This window comes from Penaeus monodon, chromosome 15 (genome assembly GCF_015228065.2).
Source record: "Penaeus monodon isolate SGIC_2016 chromosome 15, NSTDA_Pmon_1, whole genome shotgun sequence".
NCBI classification, from domain to species: Eukaryota; Metazoa; Arthropoda; class Malacostraca; order Decapoda; family Penaeidae; genus Penaeus; species Penaeus monodon.
Window position 1 is genome coordinate 39,107,402 of NC_051400.1, and position 1,002 is coordinate 39,108,403.

General features: G+C 45.0%; 1 protein-coding gene across 1 annotated transcript in view; it reads right to left on the reverse strand.

Moving 5' to 3' along the window:
• LOC119582031 (spectrin beta chain, non-erythrocytic 2-like) overlaps window positions 1–1,002 on the reverse strand; it is a gene marked incomplete at its 5' end in the record, with an annotated part of 75,134 nt that overhangs the window by 28,512 nt on the left and 45,620 nt on the right. The window contains 3 exon segments of the mRNA XM_037930241.1: window positions 4–228; window positions 386–559; window positions 731–962. Coding sequence (XP_037786169.1) covers window positions 4–228; window positions 386–559; window positions 731–962 — 631 coding nt within the window.

A 1,002-nucleotide genomic window follows, 5' to 3' on the forward strand; every position in this document is an offset into this window, starting at 1 on the left:
TACCTTGTTCACTCTCTCTTCCACCTCAGTGCTGGCATAGTGTCTGTCTTCGACCATGATTCGTCCAGCCTCAACCACCTTGCTGAACACATCTTCACGGGCCTCAATTTCAGCCTTGATCCTCTCGTGCTCAGTCTTCAGGCCCTGAGCACTAGCAGCATCACGCACCTTCTCCTGTGCCTTCATTGTTGCCCGCAAATCACTCGACCAGTTGATCAAGTTACGAGACTGTTGGGTGTGAAAGTTTGTTAATTCTGGTTTTCTTCACTTGTGCCTGTGCTTCCACATTAAATCAACTATAAACACATGGTGGCATGAAGGGATGCTAACAGCATCTATTTATAATAAAAAGGGTGGGGGAGGGTGGCATTCTGCATTTCCTTACATCTGCTAAGAATCTCTGAAGGTCAGCTGCAGCATGGAGCTCCTCCTTCCTCCTTGAGGCTTTCTCTTGAAGTGTGTTCCAGTTATCAATCACAAGTGCTTGTTGTTCAGCAATGTGTTCTGCATTGCTGCCTGGGTAAGCTGCTTGGAGTCTTGCTGAGTCATCAACCAGTACCTATAGAAATGGTGATATAATTCTATCATCTACAAGACAAGTACCTCAAAATAGTTTTTTATTAAAAAAAATTTAAATACAAATCCTGTATAAAATCTCCATAATTTACCATGATTTCCTTTTTACATAAATCACATGGTTCATTCTAAAACATTGCAGAGACAAACATACCTGCAACTGGGCCTCCAGTGCCACCAGGTCATTCTCAAAACCTTCATGCTTCCTGAGCAGGGACTGGACCGAGTTCACATCACGGCCCAGATCTTCAGGAATGGACTTGAACTTCTCCTGAATCCTTGCCAGTGCCTCCGCCACATCGCGGTTGAAGCGGTGGATCTCACCAGCAGCTTCCAGTTTCTGGTCCCTAGCCTCAATGTTCTCCAAGAGACTGTTCCAGGCCACCCTATAATATCATGGACATACTGTTTTGACATGCTGAATGC